This window comes from Trachypithecus francoisi, unplaced genomic scaffold (genome assembly GCF_009764315.1).
Source record: "Trachypithecus francoisi isolate TF-2019V2 unplaced genomic scaffold, Tfra_2.0 Lachesis_group8, whole genome shotgun sequence".
NCBI lineage: Eukaryota > Metazoa > Chordata > Mammalia > Primates > Cercopithecidae > Trachypithecus > Trachypithecus francoisi.
In genome coordinates, this window is record NW_022681473.1 from 62,108,458 (window position 1) to 62,129,599 (window position 21,142).

Here is a 21,142-nt window from a genome sequence, read left to right on the forward strand (position 1 = left end):
CGCGGTGGCTCAAGCCTGTAATCCCAGCACTTTGGGAGGCCGAGACGGGTGGATCACGAGGTCAGGAGATCGAGACCATCCTGGCTAACACCGTGAAACCCCGTCTCTACTAAAAAATACAAAAAACTAGCCGGGCGAGGTGGTGGGCGCCCGTAGTCCCAGCTACTAGGGAGGCTGAGGCAGGAGAATGGCGTAAACCCGGGAGGCGGAGCTTGCAGTGAGCTGAGATCCGGCCACTGCACTCCAGCCTGGGCGATAGAGCGAGACTCCGTCTCAAAAAATAAATAAATAAATATATATATATATATATATATCAGGGAGAAAAATAGGCAGGAAAAGAAGACAGAGAGTACTTGGGATAAAGATGAAGGGGGTGTAATTTTTAAACAGAGTGGTTAAGAAAGACCTCACTGAAACTGTTGCATATGAACAAAGAACCGAACAGGTTAGAAAGCAAACCATGTGGCTATGGGAAGAGGGGGTGCATTTTAACATTCAAGAGGGAAGAAAGAGCAAAAATTCTGAGATAGGAGCACGCTTAACATGTTTGAGAAAGAGCAAGAAAATGAATAGGGTTGAAGCAGAGTGAACAAAGGGGAAAGTAACCACAGATGAGGTGGGTTATCCAGTTGTGTAGGACCTTGTAGGGCATTCTAAGAACTCTGGATGGAAAGGAATGAAGTACTGATACATGCTACAACACGAATAAAAGAATATGTTCAGTGAAAGAAGCCTGACACAAAAGGCCACATATTATATGATTCCATTTCTATGGAATGTCCACAAATCTAGAGACATAAAATATATTAGTGGTTGTCAAGGGCTGAGGGAAGAAGGGAACAGGGAGTGACTGCTAATGGGTAAAGTGTTTCATTATCTAGAGTGATAAAAATGTACTACAGGCTGGTCACGGTCGCTCATGCCTGTAATCCCAACACTTTGGGAGGCCAAGGGGGGTGGATCACGAAGTCAAGAGATTGAGACCATCCTGGCCAACACGGTGAAACCTCGTCCCTACTAAAAATAAAAAAATTAGCTGGGCGTAGTGGCGCGCGCCTGTAGTCCCAGCTACTTGGGAGGCTGAGGCAGGAGAATTGCTTGAACCCAGGAGGTGGAGGTTGCAGTGAGCCGAGATCGAGGCACTACACTCCAGCCTGGTGACAGAGTAAGACTGTCTCAAAAAAAAAAAAAAAAAAATACTACAATTAGATAGTAGTAATGGTTGCACAGACTTGCAGATATACCCAAAAAAAAAAAAAAAAAAAACCACACACACAACAACATGAATTGTACATTTTAAAAAGAATGAATTATAGCTCAATTTACAAAAAGAAAGAACTCTGTTGACGTTGCAGTGAGCCACACTCCAGGCTGGGCAACAGAGTGAAATCTTGACTCCCTCAAAAAAAGGAATTCTGCGTGGGTTAGCAAGCCAAAGAGTAGTTTTGTGCAGACAAATGACATTATCTGATTTTTATTTTTAAAATGTCAGTCTAGCCTCTATAATATAATCTATCTTGCATAATAGTTACCTCAATATATGTCGATTTCTTCCAACTAAATTAGAAGTTTCCAGAGGACAGCATATTTATTTATATTCTCAGCTACTTAACAGTGTTTTATATACAGCTGGTGCACAATAAATTTTGAATTAAAATGTATATTAATTCAGCATATATTTAACTCAATTTCCATTTACTTCCTGACTTTTCATTTGTCTTTTTTTTTAAGGTCCTAGAATTGAGGATCTTCACCTTCCTCATTTCCATAGTTTACACCCAATATGAAAGCAGCCTGTCATCCAATTACTGCAACCATCTCCCTAGGCTAACCTCTAACCTCTTCTCACAGCAAGACACTCTGTAACCAGACACAGGAACCATCATTTTCATCTTAACATTCTGATACTATTTTCCTGTCAGAAACCTACAAGGGCTTCCTATCTCTGGGACATGTCAGTTTCTACCTTCTATCTCCCTTCCCCCAGCCATAGCCATTTCTCCATATTCCAATAATTAATCTACTTGCACCATCAAAACAGACTTACTTGCCACACTGCACAAAACCCAGCCCTGTCTCTGGCATATCATACAGACCACTCTTTCCAAATGGAAAGCTCCTCTCTAAAACTTTTTTTTAAAACATCAAATCCATGTCCCATTTCTAGCCTTGATTCTTCTGTGAAGTCTCTTTACAGACTTTGAGATTAGAATTGGATCTCACCATTCACTGAAAGGACTCTCTTTATAAGCTTACATACGTTTTTTGTTGCTGTTTTTGGTTTTTGTTTTTCTTTTTGTTTGTTTTGAGACAGGGTCTCACTTTGTCACCCAGGATGGAGTACAGTGGCACAATCTCAGCCCACTGCAGCCTCCACTTTCCAGGCTCAAGGCTTACATACTTTAAACTGAATGTACATCCTAACACATTTTTGTGTGTGTCCTAAACCAACATAACTGTATATTTCTATTTTTCTTGAGTAAATGTTATTACAATGATGTGTGTATAAGAAAAAACTGTGTCTTTCCCACACGGCTTAGACTAAAAAACATTTATAGGCACAGATCATACCCTTTCCTTCCTTTGCTCTCTGCCTTTAACAGTATTCTTCTGCTTACCACTATGCAAACTCCCTTCACTTATCTTAAGTGAGGAATTCACAAATTCCTAAGGTTCTTTTCTTAGTACTCTAGGAAATGCCTAAGGTTCTTTTCTTAGTACTCTAGGAAGAATTTTTTCTACCTACCTCATCTTTGCTGGTGTACTCCACTATTTCTGTGCACAGGTTGCTGCATTTGATGGTTCCCAGGTTCTGCTGGTTGCTCTTCCGATTACAGGAATCTTTGTAGAGCATATACGGGGTGCCTGTTTCTGTTTGAGACTCAATGATGGCATACCAAAGCTGCTGAGCTTTTACAACTTTGCGGACACGACCTTGTTTCTCATAACTGAAAGGCACAAATATTATTTAATATATATTCCCTATATTTATTGTGTATTTATTTACAATGTCTACGATATATATTTATTGTAGACAACTTGAAGACAATTAAAATATAAAGTTATGAAAGCTCTTAAATTTTTTCTAAGTTTTGCTAAAGCAAAAAAGAAATATGATACTTATTTTACTCTGGCTAAAGCCATAGAGGAAAATGAGGCTGTTTTAGGCTCCTTCAAATGATCCCAATCCCACTAAACCAATAATATCTTTCATAATAAAAAGGAGTAAAAACTAAGGAAACCAAATCTCTTAATATTGTGCTAATTTTTTTTTTCTTTTTTGAGACAGAGTTTCGCTCTGTCGCCCAGGCTGGCATGCAGTGGCACAATCTCAGCTCACTGCAACCTCCACCTCCCGGGTTCAAGCGATTCTCCTACCTCAGCCTCCCAAGTAGCTGGGACTACAGGTGTGCACCACCATGCCCAGCTAATTTTTGGATTTTTACTAGAGATGGGGTTTCACCATGTTGGCCAGGCTGGTCTTGAACTCCTGACCTCAAATGATCCACCTGCCTCATCCTCCCAAAGTGCTGAGATTACAGATATGAGCCACTGCACCTGGCCTATTTAATTTTAATAAACTATTGACATATGTATCCTAGTCACTCATGATTCCTTTATGTAACATAAAGTATAGCTTATCAAAAGTACTATATGACAGAGCAAAATAATAACCCTGCTAGTCATCTTAATTTTTATAAGGATCAATTAAAAATCCCAAGAACCTATTTATACATTCCAAAGTTTTAAGAAAGAAGAAGACACAACTCAATTTTGGTGAAGAGTTAGGAAGCAAATATGACCAAAATTATTAGTCACTTTTTCTCTTAGATGCTTCAAAAGATTCTTGACAAGTACTTTTGATATTTGGACCCCTGAAATAAGAGAAACCATGATTAAAACATTATTGTTTTCTTTTATATTTTTCCCATACCTTTCATATAGTTTCTCAAATTCCTCTCCCCAAACCTCATCCAGACCAGGACACTCATTTGGACACATCAAAGACCAGTCCTATAAAGGAAAGGACAAAATCACTCATATGAAACTTAAAATAGCCAAGCATAATCCATTAGAAACACTGCAAGCATAAGGTGACTTTTACAAGTTCTCTTGGAAATTTGCTGTAGAAATAATTTCAGGTTCAGGCCCAAACATCTAGGTCTGCCTGTTTATACATGACCTTTCAAGCATTTAGGTCACAAAGCATCTACTTCAGAGAACAGAAATATAAGACAAGCACAGCATCTCTTAACTTGTTCAGAATGCCTTCTGTTCCTAAGCACGACTTAAGATGACTAAAAAAGAGAAAGCTCATGTGAATCAAGTCGCCATTACCAACAAGTACCTATCTCTCACCTGATTAGTCTCCACTCGCTTCATGAAGAGATCAGGAATCCAAAGAGCAAAGAAAAGATCTCTGGCACGCTGCTCTTCCTTTCCCGTGTTCTTCTTTAAATCAAGGAATTCAAAGATGTCTAAATGCCAAGGCTCCAGGTAAATAGCAAATGCCCCAGGACGCTAGTGGTAAATAAATCATAATTCTCTTCAGAATAAAAATGAAACAAAGAAACATCATGTCTCCCAAAGCACTTTTATAGTATCTCCTTTGATCTTCACTACAATGAATTAAATAACATAAAAGTATTATAAAAGTGTAAGTTTTCCATATACAATTGTAAAAGTAATATTTTACAATTCTATGAGTTAAAACGAATGAATGATATAAACAAAATGTGAAACAAGAAAAGTTAACTTTTCTGAAGTGACATGATGAACTACAAATGGACCCTCCTCTTTAGCAACAGCCCAGCTCTCTTTATACAACATGACATGTACATAAAGCCCAAAGGAAGATGCTTTTACAAAATAAGCCGTGCTCTTATTGAAGGTCAAAAAGTTGATCTGTCTTATCACGGTCCCCAACGTCCATCAGAGAGAAATTCAGAAACTAACAGGTGATTAGTGTGCCTACAGTCACAAAAGGCAGACTCTAGTTGCAAACCATCCTGTTGATAAAATCAGGTAAACAACCCAATTCTCTCAACTTTACTGTTTCTTCTATGAATTAGGGAGAGTTTTTGTTTGTTTGTTCTGTTTTGTTTGAGACAAGGTCTAGCTCTATTGTCCAGGCTGGAGTACAGTGGTATAATCTCGGCTCACTGCAACCTCCTGCCTACCAGGCTCTAGCCATCCTCCCACGTCAGCCTCCCAGGTAGCTGAAACTACACCATACCTGGTTAATTTTTGTATTTTTTGTGGAGATGGGGTTGCGTCAGGGTGGGTCTTGAACTCATGAGCTTAAGCTATCAGCCCACCTCAGCCTCCAATGTGCTGGGATTACACCCAGCCAATTAGGGAAAGTTTTGTTATTCCAGTTTGTTTTTGTTTTAAGAACAACCAAGGCCAGGTGCAGTGGCTAACACCCGTAATTCCAACACTTTGGGAGGCCAAGAAGGGTAGATTGCTTGGGTCTAGGAGTTTGAGATTAGCCTAGGCAAGAAGGTGAGACCCCTGTCTCTACAAAAAATACAAAAATTTGCTGGGTGTGGTGGCACAGGCCTATGGTCTGAGCTACATGGGAGGGCTGAGGCAGAAGGATTGCTTAAGTCCAGGAGGTCAAGACTACGGTGAGCCAACGTCGTGCCATTGCACTCCAGCCTGGGTGATAAGAGAGAGACAAAAAAAAAAACAAACAAACAAAGAAAAACGTAGAGCACATGTTACAACCCCATTTCAAGTGACATATTTATATGAGTTACAACTTGAGAAATTCTTTGCAAATAAACTATTATGTAAGAAAGCTGAATAGATCAGTGGTTGTCTAGAGCCAGGGATAAAGTATGTGTGGGTAGGGGTGACAGGGGTGACTGAATGTAAAGGTATATGAGGGAGAAAAGATTTTGGGGTAATGGAAATGTTCTACCTCTTTATCAATGTGGGGATTACACAAGTGTAACATTTGTCAAAACCCATCAAACTGTACATTTAAAGTATATGCATATTGAAATAATTATACCTCCTCAAATTGATTTTACAAGTAAAAAATAAGTAATCAGAAACCACACATCTTAAGCCATCTTAAGTGTATATGACTAAAGCACCTTTAGTTCTGATTTCCAGTACTTTCAAGTCATGGAGCATACCTTGTTCCCACCTTGATCCACATATCGAGCTGTGTTGTTATATACTCTCAGCATCGGTACAAGGCCATTGGAATTGCCGTTAGTCTAAAAGAGAGACCATGATAGAAAAGACAGAGGGCAGTCAGCAAAGAAAAGAACAAAATGGCCCCATTCTTTTATCAAAAAAGATGCCTAATTTCTAGGTAGCAATCTAAGAAGTTTTACCTGCTCTCCATCTCTACTTCTGCTTTGGAAAAATAATGCCCAAATAAAATCAACAAAATGCTGAATAAATTACAATTATGTACTAAGTTACCTCACAGCATTTCTAATTTACAATGAGATGTAACAATTACAAGTCAAAGGGATCGAAAATCAAGGTAGCTAAATTTAAACTCTACATCTTCTAAAGGTCGTTATATAAAGATACACTTTGGGTAGAGTAAAAAAGAATATAAACACTACTACAATGCCTTTTTCCCAAAAGAAATCAAGGCAATTTATAATAAGAATTACATGCAGTAGCTATATCAGGGCAATAAATAAGGTAAAAGGAGATTCTCAGCAATAAGTGGACTCTAGAATGATGTTAAGAAAATAGAGACTCCTATGACTAGAAGACACTTCATCAAATTCTTTAAATAACCCTTCTGATCCCAATACAAGCCTTTAAACAGTCTAGAAAGATAAGTGAGCAATGGCTCACTCTACCATTGTGTAAAGTGCTGTATATATCACAGTACCTCCTAAACACAACATAATGGAATAATTTCCTTCCGGAACTTTATTCTACAGGGTTAGATATTTTCTTCACCTTACAGAAAAGGAAACAAACTCAGACATAAAATAACTAACTCCAGGCCACATTACTAGTTAAGTAATGGAGCTAGGATTTAAATCCAGGTCTAACTCAAAACCATTATCTTGACTCCCAATGAATAGTAAACTAACAAAGGGCTGAAGTTTACATCATAAAGTGTCAATGCATAAATCCTGTATCCTGGCTCTACCACATATTAAGTGATTGATCTCAGAAAGTAGCAACTTTCTAAGTCTCAATTTCCTCACTTGTAAAATTAGACAATGGCACCTTTATTCACAAGGTTATTTTAAGGAATAAAATTCCTGGCATGAGTCTATAATCACAGCTACCTCATAGGGTTGTAGTAAGGGTCAAATGAGTACTTCATGTAAAACATTTAAAACAGACTTAACATACAGTAAGCAATCAATAAATGATAACTGTTCTTATTACTGCTAAAATAAGCCATTCTAAAACCTGAGCTAAAAAGGATTCTAGAAATTATCTAGTCAAATCTAAACGTCTAATAACATAGATAAAAATGAAGCCAGAAGTGAAATGACTCACTCCAAGTCACATAGCCATTTAGTAATTAACAGAGACCCAGGACTCCCAAAAAATAGCATATGCCCTCTGAACCATAAATCTGGTTGCTTTTAGACTTGAATCCCCTTTTAAAAGTCAAATGGCAGAAACTTACCCCAGCAATGTAGCTCCCAGTAGCCCGAATACAACTCACAGCAACACCAATTCCTCCAGCAGACTTAGAAATCAATGCACACTGCTTTAGAGTGTCATAAATGCCTTCAATGCTGTCATCTTTCATACTCAGAAGAAAACAGCTACAGGGGAAAAAAATGTCTCAACTTAGAGCAAGGAAATGAAGCAGAGTCACAAAAATGATTACTCAACACGAAGACAATAAGGCAAAAAAAAAAAAAAAAAAACAGTTGAAGTTTACAAAGTTCCTAAGTATTTTTCAAAGAAGAAAACCCACTTTACTGTACATGACACAATAAAACATATCGAAATATCATTTTAAAATCATCTTGCTGCCTCCTCTCGATAGTAAGTAAATAAGCCTAGGAGGAAGTCTTATAGATCTATAAGTCTATAATATTAGCTTACATTTTCACCAGACTGCAAATGTGCCATTTTCACATTTTCTCATGCATATTCATAAACATGCGTCACAGTCTTTTCAGGTTGTTAGTAAGCCAAAAAAAATAAACATTTATGAAAATAATCTATCCAATGGTCAACCAATTCTTTGATATGTCTACCAAAATTATAGCTCCTTTACAGTCTTTTTAAAGACAATCCCTTTACCTCCACTTTGGATCTCATCCTACTCCCCACCTTAGGAACCTTACCCTATCAATAATCTCTTCACTTCCCTGAATATTCAATCATGCAAATGGATTCTATCTACTGACTAGGTGTTTAATATTCAGACATTCAGAAAAATAAAGAGAATGATGTAACAAATACTGTGTACTTGCCATCTACCTCAAAAAACTAGACACCACAAATATAGCCTCACTGCAATCCTCTAACATTTTCAAGAATTTCTATTATGATATTTTTACATGTTCTACACTTAGAATTTTTCTGGTTGCATATCTATTTATCATTCCGCAACTTGTTTTAATTCAACATTGTTTTACAGAAATTAATCCTTTTGATACATGTAAACAAACTTTATTTTCATTGCCATAAGGTATTCTATTGTATAAATATACCAATACATCTGTCCCATGTGTCTGTTGATGAACATCTGGATTATTTCCAATTCATCTGCAATTCCAAACAATGCTGCTATAAAAATTATTGAACACATCCCCTTGTGTTTATCTCTAAGGATTTCTGTAGAATATAAACCTAGGAGACGAACTGCTGGGTCAAAAGATATATACATGTTTCACTTTACTCAAGATTCTCCAAAGTGGATGGACAAATCTATTTCTAGCAATGTATGAGATTTCCTTGTGCTCCACATTCTTGTCAATACTTGGAATTGTCAGCCTTTTCATTTTTATCAAATATATATATATACACACACATACATACATACATACACACACATAATTTTCATTTTCCTATTGCACAGTGTAACATCTCAGATGTTTATTAGCCAATCAAGTTTCTTCTTCCGTGTATTATTTGTTTATAGCCCTTGCCCATGTTTCTATTTGGCTTTCTGTTTTTCTTTTCTTTCTTTTTTTTTTTTTTTTCTGAGAAAGGGTCTAACTCTATTACCCAGGCTGGAGTGCAGTGGCATGATCATAGATCACAGCAGCCTGGACCTCCTGGGCTCAAGCGATCCTCCCACCTCAGCCTTTCAAGTAGCTAGAACTATAGGTGTGCACCACCATGCCTGGCTAATTTTCTACTTTTGCAGAGACAGGCTCTCACTATGTTGCCCAGGCTGGTTTCATATTTCTGCCCTCAAGCCAGCCTTTGCTTTGGTCTCCCAGAGTGTTGGAATTACAGGCAGGAGCCACTGCACCTGGCCTTGTTTTTCTTATAATCTCTCAATAGTTAACACATTGCAAATATCTTCTCTCTCAGTCTGAAACTTGTTTTTTTGGGGTTTTTTGTTGTTGTTGTTTTCGAGACGGAGTCTCACTCTTTTGCCCAGGCTGCAGGCATGATCTTGGCTCACTGCAAGCTCTGTCTCCCAGGTTCAAATGATTCTCATGCCTCAGCCTCCTGAGTAGCTGGGATTACGGGCATACGCCACCACACCTGGCTAATAGTTGCATTTTTAGTAAAGACGGGGTTTCACCATGTTGGCCAGGCTGGTCTCAAATTCCTAACCTCAGGTAATCCACTCACCTTGGCCTCCCAAAGTGTGAAACTTGTTATTTGACTTTGTTTTTGGTTCACAGAAGTTTTTAATTTTAATGTAGTCAATTTTTCCAATGTTTTGCTCTATGGTGTTTTGCTCTGAGGTCATGCTATATATTTTCCTATTGAGATGTAAGTGGAAGTAGGCCAGGTGCAGTGGCTCACGCCTATAATCCCAGCACTTGGGAAGCCCAGGCAGGTGGATTACCTGAGGTCAGGAGTTCGAGACCAGCCTGGCCAACATGGAGAAACCCCATCTCTACTAAAAATACAAAAATTAGCTGGGTGTGGTGGCGTGTGCCTGTAACCCCAGCTACTCAGGAGGCTAAGGCAGGAGAATTGCTTGAACCCGGGAGGCAGAAGTTGCAGTAAGCCAAAATCATGCCACTGCACTCCAGCCTGGGCAACAAGAGCAAAACTCCAACTCAAAAAAAAAAGGTAAAAAGGTAAGTGGAGATATTAAGAGTCACAATGTCTACAATTCACTTTTTTTTTTTTTTTTGGAGGAATCCCTCCAGAGGTTTTGAGGGAGAATCTGTTCCTTGCTTTGTACAGCTTTTGGTGGCTAATTGCTCTCCTTTGTGGCCACATGACTCCAATTTCTCCCTCCATCTTTACATCACTTTCTCCTCTTCCGTAAGTTGTTATCTCCCTCAGCCTCTCTCTTACAAGGATACTTTTGATTGGATTAAGGGCCCACCCACATAATTCAAGATAATCTCCCCATGTCAAAATCCTTATCATACCTGCAAAGACCACTTTCCTTATCAGGTAACGTTTACAGGTTCTAGGAATTTGGACCTGATATTTTTGGGCAGTCTTTTGCTCTTTCACATGAATTTTAGAATCAGTATGTTGAGATTTTGACTAGAATTACTTTGAATCTATATTTTAACTTGGGAAAAACTGACATTTTAATAAAATTGAATCTATTCCATTCATTTATTATTTAATGTCCTTTAATCATGTCTTAGAGAAATTTCTAAAAAACTTAAAAATCCAGGAATGGTAGCTCATGCCTGTAATCCCAGCACTTTGGGAGGCCAAGGAAGACGGATCACTTGAGGTCAGAAGTTTGAGATAAGCCTGGCCAACTTGGTGAAACCCCGTCTGTATTAAAAATACAAAAATTAGCTGGGTGAGGTGGCACACGCCTGTAATCCCAACTATTTGGAAGGCTGAGGCAGGAGAATCACTTGGACCTGGGAGGTGGAGGCTGCAGTGAGCTAAGATCACACAGCTGCACTCCAGCCTGGGCAACAGAGGGAGACTCTGTCTTAAAAACAAAAAAAAGGCCGGGTGCGGTGGCTCACACCTTTAATCTCAGCACTTTGGGAGGCCAAGGCGGGTGGATCACGAGGTCAGGAGATTGAGACCATCATGACTAACATGGTGAAACCCCGTCTCTACTAAAAAAATACAAAAAAATTAGCCGGGCATGGTGGCGGGCGCCTGTAGTCCCAGCTACTGGGGAAGGTGAGGCAGGAGAATGGTGTGAACCTGGGAGGTGGAGCTTGCAGTGAGCTGAGATTGCGCCACTGCACTCCAGCCTGGGTGACAGAGCAAGACTCCGTCTCAAAAACAAACAAAAACAAAAACAAAAAGTCAATGATGGACCACATATACGACAGTGGTCATCCAATAATCTAAGGTTAATTTATTATTGAAGAAAATATTTTTAAAATAAATTTAGTGTGCACAATGTTTATACAGTCTACAGTCGTCAGTAATGTACTAGGCCTTCATATTCTCTTTTTTTTTTTTTTTTGAGATAGCGTTTCACTCTTGTTGCCCAGGCTGGAGTGTAGTGGTGTGATGTTGGCTCACTGCAACCTCCGCCTTCCAGGTTCAAGCAATTCTGCCTCAGTCTCCCAAGTAGCTGGGATTGTAGGCGCCCGTCACCATACCCAGCTAATTTCTGCATTTTTAGTAGAGACAGGGTTTCACCATGTTGGCCCTGTGGTCTTGAACTCCTGACCTTGTGATCCACCTGCCTCAGCCCCCACAAAGTGCTGGGATTACAGGCGTAAGTCACCGTGCTCAGCCAGGGCTTCATATTCATTCACCACTCACTTACTAACTCAACCAAAGCAATTTTCAGTCCTACAAGCTCTATTCATAACTGTCCTATACAGATGTATCTTTTTTTATCTTTTTTTCATCTTTTTTTTTGGAGATGGAGTCTCACTCTGTTGTCCAGGCTGGAGTGCAGTGGCGCAATCCTGGCTCACTGCAACCTCTGCCTCTCAGGTTCAAGCAATTCTCCTGCCTCAGCCTCCCGAGTAGGTGGGACTATAGGCACACACTGCCATGACTGGCTAATTTTTTAATATATATTTTTTAGTAGAGACAGGGTTTCACCGTGTTGGCCAGGCTGGTTTCGAACTCCTGACCTCAGGCAATCCGCCCGCCTTGGCCTCCCAAAGTGCTAGGATTACAGGCATGAGCCACCGTGCCCAGCCCATTTTTTATCTTTTATAGAGTACTTTAACTGTGATATGCTTGGATACACAAATACTTACCATTGTATTACAAAGGCCTACAGTATTCAGTACAGTAACATGCTACACAGGTTTATAGCCTACGAGCAGCAACAGGCTATGCCATATATCCTATGTGTGTAGTAGGCTATACCATCTAGGCTTATATAAGTACATTGTGTAATGTCTGCACAAGAAAACCACCTTACAACACATTTCTCAGAATATATCCCCATCGTTAAGTAATGCATGACTGTAGGTTAAGACTTAATTTTCTAACAGCTAAAGTACAGAAACTTAACTGATTGATGTATATTGAACTTATATCCAGATATTTTGCTGAAATCTTTTATTTCTAATAATGTGTCTGCAGATACTCTTGAGTTTCCTACGTAAAAGTCATTTCTTTCAATCATTACAGTTTTGTTCTCTGATTTCCAATCTTTTCTTTTTCTTATTTTACTGTGCTGGCTCAGCCTCCACTAACATGCTGAAAAAAGGGATGATACCATCTAGGTTTTTATTGGATATCTTTTGCCAAATTAAGGAAGTTATTTTCTGTATCAATTTTGTTAAACTGTTTACTATGAAAGAGCATTAAACTGCATAAAATGTTAATGCAATGAATTACATTATTTTTGACATTACCATGTTCTTGAATTCCTGAAACAAACCAATGTGATAATGGGTATTATTTTTTTTAATGTATTACCAGACTGTTAAGTGTTCCTTTTCTCAACAAATGGCATCATCATTAATCCTGTTACTTACTGTATCCATAAATGCAATAACTACTGTTGACCCATATTCTGTCAATTTGACACCCTACATATCTTTTATATATATTTTTATCTTAATCAAGGTATCACTCTGTTGCCCAGGCTAGAGTGCAGTGGCATAATCATGGCTCATGGCAGCCTTGAACTCCTGACCTCAAGTGATCTTCCCACCTCAGCCTTCCAAAGTGTTGGAATTACAGATGTGAGCCACCATGCCTGGCCGTAAATATCTTTTGATCTATCTGCTTCTGTCAATTTCTACTTTCACCTCCCTAATCTTTTTTTTTTTTTTTTTTTTTTTTTTTGAGACGGAGTCTCGCTCTGCCGCCCAGGCTGGAGTGCAGTGGCCGGATCTCAGCTCACTGCAAGCTCCGCCTCCCGGGTTCACGCCATTCTCCTGCCTCAGCCTCTCGAGTAGCTGGGACTACAGGCGCCCGCCACGTCGCCCGGCTAGTTTTTTTTTGTATTTTTAGTAGAGACGGGGTTTCACCATGTTAGCCAGGATGGTCTCGATCTCCTGACCTCGTGATCCGCCCGTCTCGGCCTCCCAAAGTGCTGGGATTACAGGCTTGAGCCACCGCGCCCGGCCTCACCTCCCTAATCTAAACTACCACAGTTTCTTATATAAACTGCTATAAGAGTCCCCTAACTAGTTCTTGGCACTTATTTTCTTTTTCTTTTTTTTTTTTTTTGAGACGGAGTCTTGCTCTGCCACCCAGGCTGGAGTGCAGTGGCCGGATCTCAGCTCACTGCAAGCTCCGCCTCCCGGGTTTACGCCATTCTCCTGCCTCAGCCTCCCGAGTAGCTGGGACTACAGGCGCCCGCCTCGTCACCCGGCTAGTTTTTTGTATTTTTAAGTAGAGACAGGGTTTCACCGTATTAGCCAGGATGGTCTGGATCTCCTGACCTCGTGATCCGCCCGTCTCGGCCTCCCAAAGTGCTGGGATTACAGGCTTGAGCCACCGTGCCCGGCCACTTATTTTCTTTTTACAACAACCTTATTGAAATGTAATTCACACCAGGCATGGTGGCTCATGCCTGTAATCCCAGCACTTTGGGAGGCCAAGGTGGGTGGATCACCTGAGGTCAGGAGTTCAAGACCAGCCTGACCAACATGGTGAAACCCCATCTCTACTAAAAATACAAAAATTAGCCGGGTATGGTGGCGGGCACCTGTAATTCCAGCTACTCAAGAGGCTGAGGCAGGAGAATTGCTTGTACCCAGGAGGCGCCACTGCACTCCAGCCTGGGTGACAGAGTGAGACTCTGTCTCAAAAAAAAAAAAAAGAAATACAATTCACATGTCAGAAATATAATTCCCCATTTAAAGTGTACTACTCAATGGCTTTTAATATACTCACAGAGTTGTGTAACCATCACCACAATCCAATCAATTTTAGAACATTTTTGTTATAAGCATTTGCCTTTTCTCCAAATCATTTACCACATTATAGTCAGAGATCTTTCCAGAATCTAAATCTCATTTAATCAGAGCAGGCAGCGATTAAAAGTTCATTAAATTATTTTTTAAGTGATGAACTGCCCAGTTTCTTCAGGTCAAGGTTTAATACCCTACTCAAAACACATACCTAGAAAGTTGTGGGTATACTCAAAACACCTACCTAGAAAGTTGTGGGCGGTTGGTACCAGCATTGAAGAGAGTGGGAGAAGCATGAGTAAACCACCTCTCAGAAAGAAGATTGTATGTTTCAATTGCTGCATCAATGTCTTCTTTGTGGATCCCAACAGATACTCTCATCAACATATGTTGTGGTCTTTCAGCCACTATAGACAAAAGAGGAGTTTTCACATGATGAGACATGTCAGAAAAAGTAGGTTGAGATAAGTATTTGAATTTTAGAAAAGGATACCGAAAGGAAACTAGAAAAACTTTATACTAATAAGCAGGACAATTACCCACAAACTAAACCTAAAGTCCAAAATGTTATCTGGAGTCTAAGTCTATATTAGTCTTATCTATATTAAGACTTATAGCTCAAAGCTATATATTCAATAAAATCAGTAGAAAATGTAACACACAAACATGTTCATTTCTCACCTTTTCCATTGATCTTCAACAAATAAGACCGCTCTAGCGTCTAGAAAGAGAGAAACAATAAAAAATTTTCAGAGCATTGTTTTTAAAGACGCAGTGGATATATCATCCACTATAAGACAATCTCTTTAAATCTTGGCCGTTTCTATAAAATTTCAAATGAAAAGAATAGCACATTTACTCTTCCTAGCTTCATCTGGAACATTATCATTGGCACTTTTTTTTTTTTTTTTTTTTGAGACGGAGTCCCGTTCTGTTGCCCAGGATGGAGTGCAGTGGCGCGATCTTGGCTCACTGCAAGCTCTGCCTCCTAGGTTCACGCCATTCTCCTGCCTTGGCCTCCCGAGCAGCTGGGACTACAGGCGCCCGCCACCATGCCTGGCTAATTTTTTTTTTCTATTTTTAGTAGAGACCATGTTAGCCAGGATTATCATTGGCACTTTTTAAAAAAAAACTTTTTAAAACATTTTGTAGACACATGGTCTCCCTGTATTGCCCAGGCTGGTCTCAAACTCCTGAGCTCAAGGAATCCTCCCATCTCAGCCTCCTCACTGGCACTTTTGTTTCAGCAGAGACTGCATGAAAATTTCTGGAAAAAGTCAGCTCTGTACACATTAACAGCAGAAGTTGTAGTATTCATCATTATCATCATCATCAACATCACAACAGCTAACACTTAAAAAGTGCCTGTAACAGACTAGGCACTGATCTAAGCAACATACACACTCGTTTAATCCCCTGAAGACTCCTCATGGGGATTAAATGAGCAACATATACATCAGGGATTCTTCGGGGGATTAAATGAGTATATATGTTGTTTAGAGCAGTGCCTAGTCTGTCACAGGCACCTTTTTTTTTTGAGACAGAGTCTCACTCTGTCACCCAGGCTGGAATGCAGTGGCGCGATCTTGGCTCACTGCAACCTCTGTCTCCTAAGTATAAGCAGTTATCCTGCCTCAGCCTCCCAAGTAGCTGGACTTACAGGCATGCACCACCATGCCCAGCTAATTTTCGTATTTTTTAGTAGAGAGGGCACTTCGCCCCGTGGTCCAGGCTGGTCTCCAACTCCTGACCTCGGGTGTTCAGCCTGCCTTGGCCTTCCAAAGTGCTGGGATTACAGGCGTAAGCCACCACACCCAGCCTGTTATAGGCACTTTAAATTGAAATTTAAATTAAATTGGCCGCAGTGGCTAATGCCTGTAATCCCAGCACTTTGGAAGGCCAAGGCAAGTGGATCACCTGAGGTCAGGAGTTCAAGACCAGCCTGGCCAATATGGCGAAACTCTGTCTCTACTAACAATACAAAAATTAGCTGGGCGTGGTGGTGTGCGCCTGTAGTCCCAGCTACTCAGGAGGCTGAGGCAGGAGAACTGCTTATACTCGGGAGACAGAGGTTGCAGTCAGCCAAGATCGCACCACTGCACTCCAGCCTGGGTGACACAGTGAGACTCAGTCTCAAAAAAAAAATTTTTTTTAATTAAATTTGTTGTTGAAATTTTATATTCTCCCCATTCTAAAAAGGAGGAAACAAGCACAGAGAGATTAAATAACTTGCTAAAGGGCCAGGCGTGGTGGCTCAAGCCTGTAATCCCAGCACTTTGGGAGGCCGAGACGGGTGGATCACGAGGTCAGGAGATCGAGACCATCCTGGCTAACACGGTGAAAACCCATCTCTACTAAAAAATTCAAGAAACTAGCCGGGTGAGGTGGTGAGCGCCTGTAGTCCCAGCTACTCGGGAGGCTGAGGCAGGAGAATGGCATGAACCCGGGAGACGGAGCTTACAGTGAGCCGAGATCCGGCCACTGCAGTCCAGCCTGGGCGACAGAGCGAGACTCCGTCTCAAAAATAAATAAATAAATAAATAAATAAATAACTTGCTAATAAGAAATAGAGTAGAGACTGGAATTCAGGTGGACACTGACATTCATGTTCTCAGTCACTACACTATACTATACTGCCTATCAACGCAAAAATACTTAGAATGTTATGAAACACTTATGGTAATTTATCTGCATAACTCCTCAGGTAATCCAGAAGTAATATGTGGAAAATTCAAAAATTGCAAATAGATAAGCTACCTTTGCCTTAATTCAAACCACCACTGCTACCTTAACCCCACTAACTCCCCAGGTCCACCCCAACTCCAAACAACTTATGGCCTTGATAACTGTCATCAAAACATAAATAAAATCCTGTATTTCATGATTTAAGTACAAGTCCCCACATACTTGAAACCCATTATTTACCTTAAAGCCAAAGTAATTGTAAGAGAAATCTCGGTCATAGATAATGGCAGAATTCAGGCGCTGATAGGGGTGAAAAAGAACGCATAATTAAATTAAAATAATTACTTATTTTCACAAAATCTGTTGTCTCTCAGCCCTGACTCCAGAACTAAAATCAACACAGATAACACTAAGCATTATTACTGTAGAATAGAAGTCCATCTAACCTTCTAAAAAAAAGAAACAATATATATAAATTAAGTATCCTAATTAGGTTTAAAAATATGTATATTACAACACTAGAAGATAATACATAAATATATGTTGTGAGATTAAATGTAATTTTCCAAACTTTCACTATTATGTTTATAGTATGTTTTGAAAAGGGAAAAAAACATGAGCATAAATGGGACTATATTATCATCCTTAAACATGTTTTTAGATTATTATTAATCCAAAAGCATTGGTACTACATATTTACTAATACATATATATATTTACTTCAAAAAGTAGCCTACCTCAAACTGCATATAACAGTATATGTAATAAACAATGACAGGAAGTAGGCTTACGTTAATTCTGAGGCTCTTCAAAATCTATGGTCCTTTAACAAGTTTCAGACAAACCACTATTGTAACAGTAAGATTTTATAGCATAACTGGTCATTATTACAGAGTTTTAGTAGGCTATAAAGCCATTCAGAGGAAAACAAAAGCAGTAACGTACAAATAATCATTTTTGATAGAAAAAAACAGAGCCAGGTTTTCAAAATACTAACAGTGTTTCTACATAATGATCCATATCTAAGGACTAGAAAAACCTATACGAAAGCTTGCTTTTCTTCTCTCTTAAAATTTTAAGGCCATCTTTGTTGCCAAAGGCAGGTATGGGCTCAGTATGAATATTACAGAACTGAAACACTTGACTATCAATAGACATATTTTTAGACACAGGTTTGATGCTGCTGCTGTATTTTTGTCTTCAACTTATCTTCAAGATTACACAAATTAACAACACACAAACAACTCAGTTTTCTCCTAGTCTCTTTAACATCAGATATATGTTTAGAGAGATAGTTAATTAATCATTCTTTTTTTTTTTTTTTTTTTGAGACTGAGTATTGCTCTGTTGCCCAGGCTGGAATGCAGTGGCATGATCTCGGCTCACTGCAAGCTCCGCCTCCCGGATTCACACCATTCTCTCACCTCAGCCTCCTGAGTACCTGGGACTACAGGCGCGTGCTAATTTTTTGTATTTTTAGTAGAGACAGGGTTTCACTGTGTTAGTCTGGATGGTTTCGATCTCCTGACCTCGTGATCCACCCACTTTGGCCTTCCAAAGTGCTGGGATTACAGGCGTGAGCCCCCTCACCCAGCCTAATCATTCTATTACCTAAAGTTAAAACTGGTCTCTAACCTGTCCAGACATACATGGTAAATAAATCCTGTGTGTAAAAGGGCTGGTTAGGCTACATCTTTTCCCTTCTGTCCTCTGGCATCTAGTTAAGAAAGCGGTTCAAATACAAGTGGATAATTTTTAAGCTGCTGAGCATGAGCTTGTAAAATTTTACCTGAGCAACCTTTTTGGGAGTCAGTTTGGCAATGCCTATCAAAATTTTGAATTCACATACACATTGGCTCAGCAATTCAACTGAAGGGATTTATCTTACAGATATATTCATCTATGGGCAAAACACCTACCATACAAGAATATTCACTGCAGTGAAAAGATGAAAACCAAATATTGATCACTAAAGGAATTCTTTTTTTTTTTTTTGAGGCGGAGTCTCGCTCTGTCGCCCGGACTGGAGTGCAGTGGCCAGATCTCAGCTCACTGCAAGCTCCACCTCCCGGGTTTCCGCCATTCTCCTGCCTCAGCCTCCCGAGTAGCTGGGACTACAGGCGCCCGCCACCTCGCCCGGCTAGTTTTTGTATTTTTAGTAGAGACGGGGTTTCACCGTATTAGCCAGGATGGTCTCGATCTCCTGACCTCGTGATCCGCCCGTCTCGGCCTCCCAAAGTGCTGGGATTACAGGCTTGAGCCACCGCGCCCGGCCCACTAAAGGAATTCTAACACATACATACAATGACAATATATCTATAAAATGGAACATTATACAACTGTTATAAAAAAATGGGTAAATTCATAAAGGCTGATAGAGAACAAACAAGATATACTTACAAGTGAAAAAAGTATCAATGAAAACTATGCACAGTACAGTACCACTGAAAATAAAAATATGTATGTACACACACGTATGCACACACATGTACGTACAAAATAGCTCCAGAAAAATACATTTTAAAACGATAAAGTTGTTTCTAAAGAGGAAAATCAGGAATCAGGGCAGGAAAAAAAACAGAATTGTATTTACCTGTATCTTTTGTAGTGTTTAAATTTTCTAAAATGTGTGCAATATTAAAAAAGACTATCAAAAAATTTCCACCAGAAAAGTGTTATACATACATCCTTATTAGCCAAAACAATATCCAATGTTGACTTGGCCACCATGGGAGAGTGTTTGCCATTATGTGGATTTATGTAGTTATAGAGGTCTTCCATCACATCTAAAAAAATACAACAAAAAATGAAAATATATCAAGACCACTTAACAGCTAATTCAATCTTTAGGTAATAGTTGAAAACAGTGGTTGTCAACCCTTTTTTTCATCTCAACCCACCTCAATACCTAGCATATAAAGTGCTCAATAAACACATACATGTTGAAGAAATATGTAATGCCTCATTTAAGGAAACAATCTTCTAGAGTTAAAGTGATTATAAGCTCTTGTAGTTTAAAATAGATTCCTGGGTCGGGCACAGTGGCTCACGCCTGTAATCCTAGCACTTTGGGAGGCTGAGGCAGGCGGGTCACGAGGTCAGGAGATCAAGACCATCCTGGCTAACACGGTGAAACCCCGTCTCTACTAAAAATACAAAAAATTAGCCGGGCATGGTGGCACGCGCCTGTAGTCCCAGTTACTCGGGAGGCTGAGGCAGGAGAATGGCATGAACCCGGGAGGCGGGGCTTGCAGTGAGCTGAGATTGCGCCACTGCACTCCAGCCTGGGTGACAGAGCGAGACTCTGTCTCAAAAATATAAAAATAAAAATAAAATAAAATAAAAATAAATAAATAAATAAAACAGATTCCTAAGGCTGGACAGTGGCTCACATCCGTAATCCCAGCTCTTTGGGAAGCTAGCCACCCACCTCAGCCTCCTGAGTAGCTGGAATGACAGGCACACACTACTATACCTTGTTAACATTTTTAATTTTGGAGAGAAAGGGTCTCACTATGTTGCCCTGGCTAGTCTTGAACTCCTGGGCTCAAGTAATCCTCCTGCCTTGGCCTCCCAAAGTGCTGGGATTAGGCCCACCATGCCTGGCATAAAATTTTTAAAAACTCTTTTTTCCTTTTTGGCTCCCAATAGGAAACAATAAAGATTTTTTAATCTCAGTCTACCAGCTGGCTTCTTATATACTGAACAAATTATTTAACCTTCCCTTTCCCACATTCCTTGAGCTGTAAAATGGTAGTGATGAAATGAAGAGTTCGCATATAGTGAGAAAGGAGCAACTGTAACATTTTGTTTAACCCAAAACTTGTCAATAAATATTATTCATTTTTCCAACCCTATCACCACCAAGTGCCTCACAATGGGCTTTAAAAAAAAGAGAGAAAGTCCAGGTGCAGTGACTCACGCCTGTAAGCCCAGCACTTCGGGAGACCAAGGAGGGCAGATCACCTCAGGTCAGGAGTTTGAGACCAGCCTGGGCAACATGGTGAAACCCCATCTCTACTACAAATATAAAAATTAGCTGG

The 21,142-nt window shown here is 39.8% G+C and overlaps 1 protein-coding gene across 1 annotated transcript in view; it reads right to left on the reverse strand.

Moving 5' to 3' along the window:
- Positions 1–21,142, reverse strand: part of RRM1 (ribonucleotide reductase catalytic subunit M1) — a 46,490-nt gene that overhangs the window by 12,137 nt on the left and 13,211 nt on the right. The window contains exons 4-12 of the mRNA XM_033203857.1: positions 19,785–19,885; positions 17,340–17,399; positions 15,096–15,135; positions 14,659–14,821; positions 7,628–7,769; positions 6,147–6,230; positions 4,360–4,521; positions 3,935–4,014; positions 2,747–2,948 (exon numbers count right to left, since the gene is read on the reverse strand). Of these exons, the coding sequence (XP_033059748.1) occupies positions 2,747–2,948; positions 3,935–4,014; positions 4,360–4,521; positions 6,147–6,230; positions 7,628–7,769; positions 14,659–14,821; positions 15,096–15,135; positions 17,340–17,399; positions 19,785–19,885 (1,034 nt within the window). The remainder of the gene's footprint in view (positions 1–2,746; positions 2,949–3,934; positions 4,015–4,359; positions 4,522–6,146; positions 6,231–7,627; positions 7,770–14,658; positions 14,822–15,095; positions 15,136–17,339; positions 17,400–19,784; positions 19,886–21,142) is intronic.